Raw genomic sequence first — 12,444 nt, 5'->3', positions numbered from 1 at the left:
CACAGTTTATGCCGCCTACTATTTCTATTCTGAACTTGGAACGTTGAACAGTTGAACTTTCAATCTGTTAAAACTTAAAAATGGATGATAGCCTTTTTGCTTTTTGGATTTGGCTTCCCCTGGTGTTGAGTGTGAAAATAATTTGATTTTGATGACCTGGTTGCTTTAGAAGGTGGCGTATTTAACTAGACTATATGTATGCAATGTATGCAATACCATTTTACTATGTGGTGAATATGTAGGATACAAGTGTTGTAAACTCGTAATGTATTGGTTTATTGTGGTCATCCGTGTGAAGCAATTAACAAAACACACATAAGAATTTTCTTACATATTAGTAATTCGGTGTAGATAATTTTGTGGGAAACTTTATATTAACATTAAAATTGGACAAAGTAGAGTCAAAATGGTAATCCTTAAATAAGCAATAAAGAATTGAACAGTTACGTCTTGAGCTAATGAGAAAAGCCTATAGTCGATACTGTCTCCGCTATTGAAACTCACTAGTTTCGCTAATCAGATGTGGGGTTTTCTATCTAGAGCTTCTGGTTATGTCTGCCAAGTGTAATATGGTTATGTCTGCCAAGTGTAATATTCAGATATCTTTAACTTTCTTTATATACAATATCGTTGTTGATTGAATTTTATCAAATGTTTGACTAAATGAACGAGTTTTTAACTTGCAGGGATTATTTATACCAGCAGTCGTTTCTCTTGCTGTTCCGCTGGCACTTTTGTCCCTTACAAGGTACTTTATATGCATTGTCATAGGAAAGACAAGGAGTTGAGTGATTGAGGGTAGCTTCAAATTGATGGATTGTAGATGATTAATATGAATTTTTCTCCCATTCAGTGACGCAAGTGGTGATGGACCAGACACATCCAGTGTTATGGCATCCGAACAGATGGCTCCCCGGGGACAGCTTGTTTTCTCGGTAGGCATCGGAGCTTTGATTTTTGTTCCGGTTTTCAAGTCCCTAACTGGTTTGCCTCCTTACATGGGTATGCTGCTGGGACTTGGAGTCCTTTGGATTCTGACTGATGCAATCCACTATGGTGAATCGGAACGACAAAGGTTGAAAGTACCACAGGCTTTGTCACGGATTGACACTCAAGGAGCACTTTTCTTCCTTGGAATTCTTTTATCTGTTAGCAGGTAACTAAATAAATACTTAAGTCAACTCTTTTGTTTCTTCTGCTAGCAAAAATCATCACCATATGCTCAGAAACTCGGAAAGTAATCATTGTAAAATTAAGAAGCCAAGAACTTTCAAGTCAAATGCATCATATTGCTTGACATGTAGAAAGCCGCTTGTGATATATCTCCCTGCACTTCCATAACATGGCATTGCATCCTCTTCTTGTGGATTTTTGTGTACATCATGCAAAAGTTATATTCTGCTTCTTCAAAAGGTTTAGCTTGCACTTTCTGCATTTGTACTGTAGCCTGGAGGCGGCAGGAATTCTTCGGGAATTAGCAAACTACCTGGATGCTCATATTCCCAATATTGAACTGATTGCAAGTTCAATAGGAATTGTCTCAGCAATTATAGACAATGTTCCACTGGTTGCTGCAGCTATGGGGATGTACGATGTCGCCTCTTTTCCCCAGGACTCTGAGTTTTGGCAGCTGGTTGCGTATTGTGCTGGTACTGGTGGATCCATGCTAGTTATTGGTTCTGCGGCCGGAGTTGCTTTTATGGGGATGGAAAAGGTGGACTTCTTCTGGTATTTTCGCAAGGTATAAACTAGTGTTGAGGATTCAGTTAATCTAAGAGCATCTAGTTTCAGTTTGGTGTTGGTAAGAAAAATGTTCATTCTGATTTGTGCAGGTGAGTGGGTTTGCTTTTGCCGGTTATGCTGCTGGTATTGCAGCCTATTTAGCGGCTCAAAACCTCCACATCTCAATACCAACAACCGTAGCTCAGGTTCCTTTCCTTTCTGGATCCTGAATTATGACATAAAGAGGCCAGCTTGGATCCCGTCGCTTCCAATGAGGCAGTCGATATACTTCAATATGAGTTTCATTCTCATCATATTACTGAAGATTGTGAGTGGGAAATATAGAATGATGTGTCCCTCAAGAAATCTACAAAGTTTAATAAATAAACTACAAGGAAATAAGATTCGTGTTTCTGTGAGTTGAAGAGCAATGCAGAATTTGGGAGTATTTTTTGTTCCGATAGTCTTCCCAACCATAGGATATCAAAAGATACATTTTTTTGTTTTTTTTTTTAGCGGATCAAAGGATACATGTTGACATCAACTATTTCTTTTCAATTGAAATTTAGTCGAAAAAGTTTGTACATAGTCTATTGAAATTTAGTCAAAAAAGTTTGTTCATGACTTGCAATTGCAATGATTTGCAGCAGGTAAATTGAAAAAAAAAAAAAAAAAAATTTGTAAATAATTGTGGATAATCATGTAAATTGATGTTGAGTGATCATTGCCAGTCACTACTGATTAGTGATTGATAGGCTTGTAATTGTAAGAGTGATTGATATGTAATTAAGCATTACCTTTTATGTGCTCCATGTAATTTTATATAAACCTCATCATAGTGAGATGAATAACACACTCCATCTCTATGCGTCCAAACTCTCTCTCTTTCTGAAATACTTTTACTTGACGCTGACCCAAGCTGAAAGCTTAGCCCAAGCCACAAGGCCCGCTGCCACGTCAGCTATAAACAAATCCAATGTCTGCAAATGGCCAGAAGCTCCTTTGCTCGAGCCCAGAAGTCCTCAACCACTTCCCAATGGGCTAACGCATGAATGGGCAGCGAAAGCCCACGACCTCTTGGTTTAGCTCAAAAAGCCCACAACCTTTTGGTCCAGCAAAACCAAAGTGAATGATAGAAATGGAATTTGGTGTTGTTGGGATTCGAATCTAGCCCTGATATTTGGCAAAACAAGTCACTTACCGATGTGCTATCATAGCGTACCAGTATATGGGAACCCATTTTGATATAACTATTCGCCAGAAACGATTTATCATATAATTATGTGTTTTTCCTATTTTCTCTGTTTAATTATATTAAGGACTAAATTCTGCTTACTACCCTGTACTTTCAAAAGTTCATCAGTTCAGTCCCTGCACTTCTAATTTAATAAGAAAAGTCTTTGCACTCTCCAATTTCATCAAATCGATCCAATCTGTCACCACTCCGTCAATTTTCAAGGAAAATTTCCAAACTACCCATCTGCATTCACAACATTGACGCGTCGACGGGCTGCCTAGTGATGGGTAGTTTGGGAATTTTTCCTGTGAGAAGGTCCCACGTCAGCATTTTAACAGCGAAAATTGACGGAATAGTGACGGATTGGATCGATTTGATGAAATTGAAGAGTGCAAGGACTTTTCTGATTAAATTAGAAGTGCAGGGACTGAACTGATGAACCCTTGAAAGTACAAGGTAGTAAGCAGATTTTAATCTTTATATTAATTATATGAATATTCTATTTGCTTAAATTTTCCGCACTAGAATATATACGTGTAGAATGCAGGTACTTAATAACTTAATAAACTAGAAGTTTGTAGGGGCACTTTTGATCAGGGTTGTACGGCAGTGGATATTCATGGGTAAGGACCCAAAACTTTGCCCCTTTATCTGAGTTAGCGAAGACTAGGCCCAACAAACTTCGAAGGACCTGAGAATCCTAGGAAGCTTGTTGTTGTGTTCTTCCCGGCAGCTCCTTGTACATGCACTGCAGTGTCTTAATCGTTTCAAAAGGGGCTTGGTAAGATGCATGTGGCGTGGGAGCTAGAAAAGCATGATTTGTAGTGAAGATGAGAGATTTGCAGCAGCCATGAAAGCTTGGATTCGAATTGTGGTTGATGAGTTTTGGATAGGAAATGGGTTTTTAGGATAGGTGTTGGAGGAAACTGCTTGGTTTTGTTTCTCTGTTTGCCTACATGTTTCTGGGTTAAGTATTGGGGAATTGCTTGGGTTTGCTTTGCATGTGGGTTGCTTTGGGGTTGCTTCTGAATGCCTTTTCACAATAGTAAGAACTCTTAATTTATAGGAGAGTTGATGTATGATGCAGCATTAAGCTTGTTGCCTTGTTTTTGGCGTGTAGTTGTGATCATAATCCCAGAAATCCTGCTGCTGGGATTACCTTTCCAGGATTCCCGCTGCTGAAATCTGCTGCTGGGACTGCAATCCCAGGATTTCTGCTGCGCTGCTAGGATTTTGTTATGTTGCTGGGATCAATATTTTGGACGTGTTGAGTTTAAGATGGTTTCAATGGGCCTTGGGTGAGAGGATTGTTTCAATAGGCTTTGGGTTTCTTAGCTTGTTGGTTGGCTTTATCCCCATTAATGAGATGTTGGGCTTGAATTGTGCTATCTCTCTTCTTCACCTTGCCCATGTTGAGAATTGGGTTGCTGGCTTGAATTTTGGTCCCAAGTCCAATTATCAGCATGCCTAAAACTCGCGATGGACATCATACTTTTCTGTAACCTTCCACACCACACCCATTCTTGTAAGCCCCAAGTGCATGAACGTGGCTTGGGTCCACGTGCGTGGCGTGATGTTTGCCGGTGTAATTCGCCTCGAAATATGAATTGGGCTTAAGGCATGAATTGGGCTTGTTAGCTGGATTTTTGGGTGTCAACATTAGCCCCCTTGATTATGTGGGTCGTGCAAGCATGTTGCGGGCTACATAATCAAATCCGAAGACACATTGCATGATATATTGGCTTGAAAGATATGTTGGCTTGCAAATCCTCCGAATACGAGCTACGACTTATTCAGCTTGAAAAACAAATGCTTTTCATCGTCGGACTCCCAAAAGGAAAGAGTCCAGCCTCCAATCACCTTTCTTTTAGGAAAGTGGTCTTGGCCCGTGAAACTCATTATGTAACGTCCCGGACCTAAATTTTACCGTTTACTAGTCATTTGGACGGGAACGACAATTACTTTCACTTTTTACTTGTTTAGATACTTTTAGTGGCCCTAAAAGATGACTTTTCGTTCGGGTCAAAATTTGAGGAAACTTCCTTCATGAAAGTCGTAGAGGACGTTAAACCGAGCGCGTGCATATGTGGTGCGTAAAAATTGGAGTTCGTATGTGAAAGTTATAAGCGAAAGATTAAAGTTACTGTTTACGGTTACTGTTCATGGTAAGTTTCTATAAATAGCCGAGTTACTGTGGTAAGTTTCCATTTTTGGAAACCTACCCGGCTCTATCTCTCTCCTCCCCCGACATTTCCTTCCTCTTCGGCCCGATTCTTCCTCCTTCGATTTCTCCCTCCTCCGGCCGACCCACAGCGAAATCCGGCCATCCCCAAGCTCGTCTCCTCCCCCTCGACGCATCTGTGGTGGTGTTTTGGGGAGATTTGGCCGGAGGAGCTCGATTTCTTGCTGTGAAGGTTACTGTAGCAACTTGCGGGTTTTGACGATTTCCAGCGATTCCGGCCGTCTCCGGCCACCAAACCGGCGTCGAAGGTTCAGTTTTTGACATAGATCATTTCCCCTAAGGTCTTTCATTTCAATTTGCAGTGTAGAGGTCGAATTAACGAATTGAAATTTCTAGGGTTCTTGGAGTTTTCTGGGAAAAATTTCACCGGCCGATTTCAACTGTTTAAAGGTAAAATTGGGTTGTGTTGTAGTTGAGAGAATCGATCAGTGTGTTGAGTAGGTGCTACTGTCAAAATATGGTGGCCATCGGAGGTAGTGGCCACCGGCGCGTGGGGCCCACGCGCTGCCACTGTGGCGGCGCGTGGAGGCGTGTGTGGGCAGTGTTTTAATTTCAGTTTTAGCCCTTTAAATTGTATAATTGTTGTAGAGGTTAAATATGTGATTTTGGTTAAGTTTGGGAGAAGTTTGACATGGATTATGAATTTCCGAAGTTTGGGAGTTTCGGTTGTTGAATTGTGGGAATCCGACCTTCGGATTTCCCTTGTTCCGATATGGAATACATTAATCGACGGATGGATATTAATGGTGAAGTTAGGTAAGGATTGGTGAAGTTTGTTTGGGTGAGGAAGATGATTGGAGAAGTTGAGGTTGGGTTTTGAGATTAATTATTGATAATCGTAAATAGTTATCAAATTGTTGTTTACATATTATAATTGTGTACAGAACGTGATACCGACCTATCGCTCGACGAGGATCCTTACGCTTGGATACCACGTTAGCCGTATATCGTGAGTGGACTTTTATTTTTAAAGATTGATGCATGCATATATATTTATTTGCTTATTTGCTTCCGAGTTGATTATTTTATTTATCCATTTACCTTCTTGAGCATACGGTTATTTTCGGAAACGGTTTTGGTTAATTGATTTACTTGGAGATTTTATGGCGTGCGGGGTCACGTCGTTGGATTTCGCTTATCTTCTTTTATTTATTTATTTCCGATGTGATTTCCGGATTTATACTATTTATAATATACTTATATTCGGCAATTTGAGATTTCTATGAAATGCGATGAAATTAATCTTTATACTTGTTTATATCCTATCTATTTTGAAGATGAGATTATCTTGGCGTGTGGGACACGTCTTTGGAAATTCATTTACGAGAATTGGGGAAGTTTTATGGATTTACTTGGTTTTCGGATTTTCTTTTGCCATACTTTGGGTGACTTATCATTGCTAGCATTGATCTTCCGCCTTTGTGGCGAGGTGATGGGATCACCGAAGCCCTCCGCCTTTGTGGCGCTGGTTACTGTCTCTGTGACAGTAATTCTGAAGCCCAGTATCCTATCGCTACACATAGTGGCGTAAGGGTATATTACGGGAGTAATGGGAGTACTTTAGCCTAGAAGGCTCACTCGTATGGCTATCGCCTTCCCCTACTCACTTTACTACTTAGCTAGCGGGGCTAGCTTGATTTTTGTTTAACCAGCGGGGCTGGTCTTATTTTCCTAAGTATCGGAGTTCCAACTTTTTCTTTTAAATCTTATGTGACTAGCGGGGCTAGTCGGTTTTCACGAGTGGAACTCCTCTTGTTTATTTGTCATTAATCATTGCATGCATCGGAAGTTTTTAGAGAAATAAATGTGGGAAAGTATAAAATCCCTTGTATTTGAAATTATTTATTTTTGTCCACTCACGCTAACGTTTTTCTTGTACTTTCCCCTGGGCCCTTCGGTTTCAAATGCCCAGTTCGCAGTGTAGCTGTTCGGCTTTAGGAGTTGAGGCTTAGCACCACCGCTGTCATCTATTCCTCGTAGGTTACTTGCTAACCTACTTTGTGTATCGTTATTTCTTTTGGTTCTAGATTGCTCTGATAACCTTGAGTATTTTGTATTAATATTGTAACCTATGACTTGGTTGTAATTTGTGATTTTGGATAATTTGATACTCTAAATTGTGGAGTTGTGAGGTTTTGGGAGCAGGGTGGCTCCAGGCGTTTTGGGAGGGTTGTTTAGAAGTGAAATTGAAATTCTACAGGTTTTGGGTTGCCCATTTTTAAGGGAGGTTATGCCGAAATTTTTGGTAAACCTTCTTTAAAGGTGGGTCCCGCGGGGCCACTTCGGATTCCAGAGTGGAATTCGGGGCGGACCCTGTCACATTATGCTTTTCTCATCTTTTGGTTTCACAAGACGTCTTTCTCCTCAAAAGTCAGTTTTTTAATTTTAAGGGAAAGGAGCTTGTCTCTTCACAGTCTTTTGATATGGGAAATCACGTTCACGACCTCCTTATTCTCTTGTAGAACAAATTGATTGTTTTAAGCATGTGGTAGAGTATCTTTAGGCTTCTTGATCAGATTTTGCGCCTAGAAGAAAGGAATGGAATGAAGATTGCTCTATAGACTTGCTGGGTATAGGCTTCTCATTCCTCTGCTATCTTTATCTTTCCCCGTTCTCTATTTTAGCAATGATAATTGTGTTATAGCGTATTTTAGTTCTCGCGTTATCAATTTGCTACTATGATTGCTTGTTGCTTCAGCGACATTGATTTGTTGCTGTGATTGATTTGCTGCGTTTCACATATTTTGGTTTTTGCATCAATTTGCTGTCGTGATTGCTTGTTGCTTCTGATTTGTTGCTGGGTTTCACGTATTTTGGTTTTTGCATCAATTTGCTTCCGTGACTAATCTGTTGCATGTCGCATGCTTTGTTCTGGCGTTATCAATTCTGCTGCTGTAATTGCTTATCGCCTTAGCCATACTGGTTCGTTGTTGTGACTGACCTGCTACTGATGTGATAATTTTGCTATCAGCATTGATTTGCTACCACGTGTTTTGGAAGGTACCCAACCTGTAAGTATTTCCTCCCATTCATAACTTGTCCCGATTTTTTATTACTGCCATGACAGCGATGGGATTGATACAGCAGGGTATTATTGGCTATGTAAGCTATGTCTTCTCAACTCAGGCTCAATGGCCTTAATTTCTTTTGCTTAGTTCTTTGTTTGATGCGTGATAATAGATTGATTCGGCATGAGTGGCTTGGACTATTTCTTCTCTGTGTTATGCATGGAGTTTTCTTTTTATTGCTGTAATTGCAATTAAACATGATGGAGCTTGTTGTTAGTCTATTTGGTTCATCATGTGAGTTGCTTCTATTAGCTTGGCTAGGCTATGTGGATTCAATAGTTTCAATTTTAGCTTAGTCCCTTGCTTGGCGTGTGATTATGGATTGGTTGAGCGTGGAGTAGCTTGGATTTTTTTTTTGGCATTATGCCTGGAGTTTTTACTGCTGTGATTGCAATGGAACATGATGTAGCTTGGTATCATATCGTTTAGTTCATCATGTAAATTGCACCTGTTAGCTGGGATTGACCATGTTGGTTTTAAGATTTTAATTTTGCTTAGTTTCTTGTTTGGCATGTAATAGTTAACTGGTTCAACTTGATTGCTTGTGAATAGAGTGCTGTGATTCAATGGCTTGACCTCCCTTCTTTCTTTTTTTGGATTGGCGTGATGATGTGCTTTTGAATTGGAGCCCTGAGCCTTTTATTAGCTTGCTGCCATGTGTTGAAAATACTTTCATGCATGTTCATCAGATCCCTAACTTATGATAAAAGTATGAAAGAGTAGTTAAATGAGTAATGACGTAGAGATCGGATAGTTAAATAGGTTGATGTGTTGAAATTAATAAGGCATGTGTCATGTGTGTATTAGTTTAATGCATATAGGCATCAGGTGGTTGTGGAATGCATAACTATGTTTGCTAAATACCAAATGAGTATTTGAAAGGAATGAGATGCTTGGTGATTTGAAATCAATGCTTGGTTACTATAGCTGAAGAGTCAAAGTGTTGTGCTTATTGCTAAGTCGTGGAACAAAGTAAGGGAATCATGTGATCAAATAATTAACAGAAGTAAAACTAAATGAATTGTAACATATAAGTGTGTATCATATAGTGCAGCAAGCATGACTTTTGTGTTAAGAAGGGTGATAAAATACCTGCAACATTGTGTGAAAAATGAAACGTATGACTTGATAATTGAAAGATGAGAGAGATGACTTGCTGCTGGGAATAGTAGCAAGAGTAATACTTGTGAGAAAGAAAAAGAAATAAAGTGTGTTTTTTAGAAAACCATGAATACTAAATAGCGTGAACGAATAAATTTGCGAGTGAGATAAGTTATAACGAAGCAAGTACTCATATAAGATAATGCATGTGTGAAAAAATAGAGGTCAAAGAAAGCAAGGTTGGATTGAGACAGACCTTTTCCCATGATTTGGTTATTTGCTTGGAGTATTTTTTGTGTTTTGCTTGATTGGAGTTATTTAAGCATGTAGTAGCTTTTCTTGGGCATGTGCTTTGGTAGCTTGAGCTTGTGGCTACCTTAAGTATTTTGAGTGATCAATTGAGAGCGATTCGATATTGAAAAGAATGAGCATAATCGCTTGGCATGGTTCTCATATGTTCTGTGGGAGATGCACGACCTTAAGAGAGGAGCTTGGCATGGCTTGTGTATGCATGTATGATGCTTATATGCTTAGAAATATTTTTTGCTTGACATAAGCTTGTTTAAGTATTGACTTGTTACTCTTGGTCATGGATCCGCTTGGCTTGAGCATGAGTTTGGCATGATGTGTGAGTGGCATGAGCATGAGTTTGGCATTGTGTAGATGAATTTTTGATAATTCGAACATCATAAGAACTTAAATTTTTTTTTTTTTTCAAAGTCATGATGCCTTGAATGAGCATAAAAGTGAATAGAACTGATCCAACAGTAGTGTGCTTTGGAAGCCTTAAGTTCTAGTTCGTATTTTCCAGTGAATCAGTAGACCATGGGCCTATGCTTTTCATCATGAATCATCTTTCACCAAGCCCCCAAGTATACCTTACTTCAAGCAAAACCAATCTTTTGCTTGTAACACAGCAGTGACAATACCACAGATATGCATGCATAAAGGATGTCATGTTTGCTAGCAGGTCGTGATTCTTGCTTGAGTTACATAATAGAGATTTAAGCTCAGGTCTAATTTGATATAGCTAGCATGTTCCGGCTATACTCTTATGTCGATTAATTACTTGTCGACTAATCACCGGCTTGGCATGGCTTGAAATTGTTGAATTAGGATTTAGTAGGAAATGCAGCAGCTGCATGAACTTCTGCTGGAATTGCTTTAGTACAAGCTTTAATGACATGTATGTATGCTCGGTTGATTATGATGGTGAGCGGTTTTGGCTTAGAGGACATAAAGACAACGTGTAATGAAAAATGGTTAGAAGTGTTTACTTTCTTCATCTAAACAAAAATGAAGGGGAAGGACACTAGATGCTTGATTTTGATAATGGATAGAATTTAGTAAAGGAGGTGGATTAGGATACTGAAGGGAAGATGGTTCAGTGTTTGGTTTTGAGAGTATGCATGTATGCTTGATCGTCTGAAATCAGTAGCACATGGAAGCTTGAATCTTGAATAAGTGCTTGTTGATCTTTGAGTTTGAATGATACCTTGCTTGCTCAAATTCTTTGAATTGAATTGTTTTTCTTCTGTGGTCAGATAGGATTAGCGTGCTAAAAGTTCAGTTTCTTTTTGGATGTATTTGGACGTCATCTTTATTCCTAGCAGTAAAATGGGTTGAGTTGTTGATCTCAGAGCTTCAGGCCTGCAAGGTAGTGAATACCGTAATATTGGCGCTAGAACAACTTAGAATATTTGAGTTATTTTGGGCATAATGGTTTTTTTTTTTTCGAGCTCCTTTTAGCATGGCGGTGAGTGGTGACTTGCATGATTTACTAGCAACTTGATCATGAATAAGCAACGTTACAGTCTTGGCTTTGTTCCAACAATGAACTTTCTTTTTCTCTTGAAGTTGTCAGGACATTTGAGCACCTTGAACAACTTAAATTGCTTGGGACATTGCTTGAGTTGCATGATGCTCAATCCATTTTGCTTGGTTGCTCCTGTCTTCATGCATGAATTCTTTTTTTTAATATAATGAATGTTGCGATTGAAGTTTCTTTTCACTTCTTCTGCATGCTTGAAAGACTTTATTTTCAAAATAAGATTGTAAATTTTGAATGTGTGTGCCTGATACGAATATGCATGAGATCCGTCAATAATATAGTAGTTCTTCTTTTCTTCAACTTGCTTGTTGCTGGTTAGTTTGGCGTATGGATCTGGAAAGGTGCTCTTGAGTGATGCAAATGGTAGAAGCCTGATTATAAGAGTGCCTATGCGTGATGTATTGATTCTAGTTTAAATTAGTACGCTTGAGCTATGCAATGAATTGAAATGGTATGACTGATTGTGGAGAGTGGATTTGTTTGTGGTGTTGTCAAGATTTGGATATCAATGTAATTTGGTGCTGGTTATGGTATGTAAAGGGAATGATTTTGCCTGATTTGAATATTTTTTGTTTTCAGATGGATCAGCTTGATGCATGAATATGAGGCTAAAAAGTTTAGGATGGATGAGCTGCTGTTAAGGTAATCAACATGAACCAACTCATCAGCCCCCAAGTGCAGTAGCCTGATTAAAGGTATAAGATTTAACTTTTGCTTGCGTGTTCTCCGGCAATGAATATCGCTTGAGAAGTGTGAGGGGCTTGTGCTTATAACCACTGCTGTGTGCTTGGGTTTTAGATTAGAAAACATATGCATGTTGCTTTTGTAAGAGTATTTCTCTCTAGAATTGTAGCTTCACATTTATGTTAGCTAGACATATAGATTAATATAGGTATAAGATATCTAGAATATCATTATTGCCTAGTATAAGCATCAACAATGAAGAGGTTATCTTTTATGCTTCCTGGTAAGGTTCAGTGAAAGGGTATGTTCAAATAGGCTTGAAATGCTCAAGAAGTGGCTAAACAATAGTAAGATTGTTTTGCATGTAGATTTAATGATTGTAATGCTTGCAGGGGTGTTAATAAACTGCTCCCAGCAGTGATTGTAAATATCAAGAACAGAGATTAGCTTAATATATGTTGCAACAAGGGGGAAGCTAGCTGCTAGAATCATAGCCTAGTCCTCAGGTAAACGGTTCAACCTTGTTAGGACATGATGATTTGAGATAAAAGATAAATAT

General features: G+C 39.0%; 1 protein-coding gene across 3 annotated transcripts in view; it reads left to right on the top strand.

Moving 5' to 3' along the window:
- Window positions 1-12,444, top strand: part of LOC112170485 (sodium/proton antiporter 1) — a 40,460-nt gene that overhangs the window by 3,197 nt on the left and 24,819 nt on the right. The window contains exons 7-10 of one of the 3 annotated variants that reach the window (XM_040509214.1): window positions 687-748; window positions 854-1,156; window positions 1,414-1,741; window positions 1,833-2,525. The exons of 1 other annotated variant lie outside the window; for it this stretch is intronic. In XM_040509214.1, coding sequence (XP_040365148.1) covers window positions 687-748; window positions 854-1,156; window positions 1,414-1,741; window positions 1,833-1,952 — 813 coding nt within the window. In that variant the 3' untranslated portion in view covers window positions 1,953-2,525. Of the gene's footprint in view, window positions 1-686; window positions 749-853; window positions 1,157-1,413; window positions 1,742-1,832; window positions 2,526-12,444 lie in introns of those variants that run through there. One more of the 3 variants, XM_024307793.2, reaches the window with a different exon arrangement.

Source organism: Rosa chinensis, chromosome 6 (genome assembly GCF_002994745.2).
Source record: "Rosa chinensis cultivar Old Blush chromosome 6, RchiOBHm-V2, whole genome shotgun sequence".
Taxonomy (NCBI): domain Eukaryota; kingdom Viridiplantae; phylum Streptophyta; class Magnoliopsida; order Rosales; family Rosaceae; genus Rosa; species Rosa chinensis.
This window is presented reverse-complemented; position numbering and strand designations above follow the sequence as displayed.